Consider the following 1,845-nt stretch of genomic DNA (forward strand, 5'->3'; position numbering starts at 1 on the left):
AAATAAGTATTATATTCCCATATTTATATTCCTGCAACCAAACAGAACCTAAAGCAAGCCCTTCAACTCCAATATTCTTAAACTAGAATGACCGGAAAGCCCTACCCCACTGTTGTTTTAATTCAATGCATATTATTTTAAATACTTCTTTATATTTTATATAAATCCCCATCAATATAACCCTTACAGCTCGTCGGTGCAGTGGTAATTAATTCATCTGCAACAACCGGAATGATACCGTGGTATACAGTGTCAAATTCGCGACTGGGCCCGTAGCAAGAAGACTTGCAAGTCAAAGTCAAAGTCAAAGTCATCCATATGCTTGCAAGTCAAAGTCTCTTGTTCTCGAACAAATTATCTGCGAGAAACGCGGTACTGAAGAGAATAGTCTTCGTTGAAGGATTGAATAACACCAAGGACAGTTTGAACGGGCTCTCTCTATTGTCGTTGTTTCACGAAGAGTAAATGGCATCTTCATATATGAACCAAGTCTTGCAAATGCTAAACAACCCCAACGCCATTTATTTTAGATAAGAATGCAACCCTTATGAATGAGAGACTGCAAGGACATGAAGCGCGCGTACAAAGCTCGCTTTGACTGAGTTTTATAGTCCCTTGTCATAGAGTCCGTAAGTGACACGAAACAGCCACGGGATTGGAACTCGTGTCTATATAATCCCCTCAACACAATTCATTTTCGATAACAAAGATAAGCTGCCTATCAACTGTTTGTCTCTCAATCGTGCTATTTATTTATCTACGTCTTCCTGCTGTGGTAAGAAAACCTTGGCTGTAAAATGGCAAGTCGCGCTGGTCCAGTGCTGGGCATGATAGCCCTTGCAGCGATTTTAATGAGCCAAACTACTGAAGCGCTGGATTTTGCATTCTCTAATCACGCTCAAGGAACCAACGGCGGCGACAAATTCGATCAAGAGATTGGGTCCAGCGGAGCCATTGAAATTATGGACTCCTCCACCAAATTCATCTGGAACACCTTCCACCAGAGCTCCGCTGCCGATAGGAAGAGTGTGGAAAAGGTAACTCTCATCGTGGAAAGCATGGACGGCGTTGCGTACACAAGTGCTGACGAAATTCACCTGAGTTCAGAGTATGTTGGCAACTACGGAGGAGACGTGAAGGCAGAAATACGAGGAGTTTTGTACCACGAGATGACTCACGTGTGGCAGTGGAACGGCCAGGGAAACGCCCCCGGTGGTCTCATTGAAGGAATTGCTGACTATGTACGCTTAACTGCAGGATTGGCTCCTTCTCACTGGGTTAAGCCTGGCAGTGGTGACAAATGGGACCAGGGTTATGATGTCACTGCCCTTTTCTTGCAGTATTGTGACAGTGTTAGCTCTGGATTTGTTGCCAACATAAATGCTAAAATGGCTTCTGGTTGGAATCTGGGCTTCTTTAGTGACCTCACTGGTAAATCCGTTGATCAGCTTTGGAGCGACTACAAGGCTAAGTATGCTTCTGCCTAAACGAGATTACTATCTGTTATTATGACCTACCAGAAATGGTTAACTATGTCAAATGGGTGAACTCCATATGGGAATTATATATAAATTCCACAAACAACGCTTGAAAGGGTTTCATATATAGATAAATAAATAAATTTTTAAGTTGAATCCATCTCTTCTGATTGAGAGTCGATGGTTTGTCTTAGAATTTGAGCATGTTTTAATGTCATTGGCACATTTGGTGATTAATCGCAGTGCGAGATATTTATGTTGTTTTGTTTGTATGATTTTAATAAATATATTCTGAAAGTTTAATTATCGATATGCTTCTCCGCGGATATAAATAAGACTATGATACACAACTATATTCATCAGCAAA

At 41.3% G+C, this 1,845-nt stretch overlaps 1 protein-coding gene across 1 annotated transcript; it reads left to right on the plus strand.

Moving 5' to 3' along the window:
• The first annotated feature begins 512 nt into the window (after nt 1-512).
• Nucleotides 513-1,634, plus strand: LOC149555137 (uncharacterized). The gene has a single exon (XM_089829153.1). The coding sequence runs from the start codon at nt 798-800 to the stop codon at nt 1,485-1,487; it is 690 nt and encodes a 229-aa protein (XP_089685279.1). The 5' UTR covers nt 513-797; the 3' UTR covers nt 1,488-1,634.
• The last annotated feature ends 211 nt before the right edge of the window (nt 1,635-1,845 follow it).

Source organism: Cupressus sempervirens, chromosome 5 (assembly GCF_028749045.1).
Source record: "Cupressus sempervirens isolate cs-2001-9-10 chromosome 5, ASM2874904v1, whole genome shotgun sequence".
Classification (NCBI taxonomy): domain Eukaryota; kingdom Viridiplantae; phylum Streptophyta; class Pinopsida; order Cupressales; family Cupressaceae; genus Cupressus; species Cupressus sempervirens.

Excerpts from the sequence above, each read along its gene's own strand:
- LOC149555137 (XM_089829153.1), top strand. The coding sequence starts at position 798 with ATGGCAAGTCGCGCTGGTCCAGTGCTGGGCATGATAGCCCTTGCAGCG.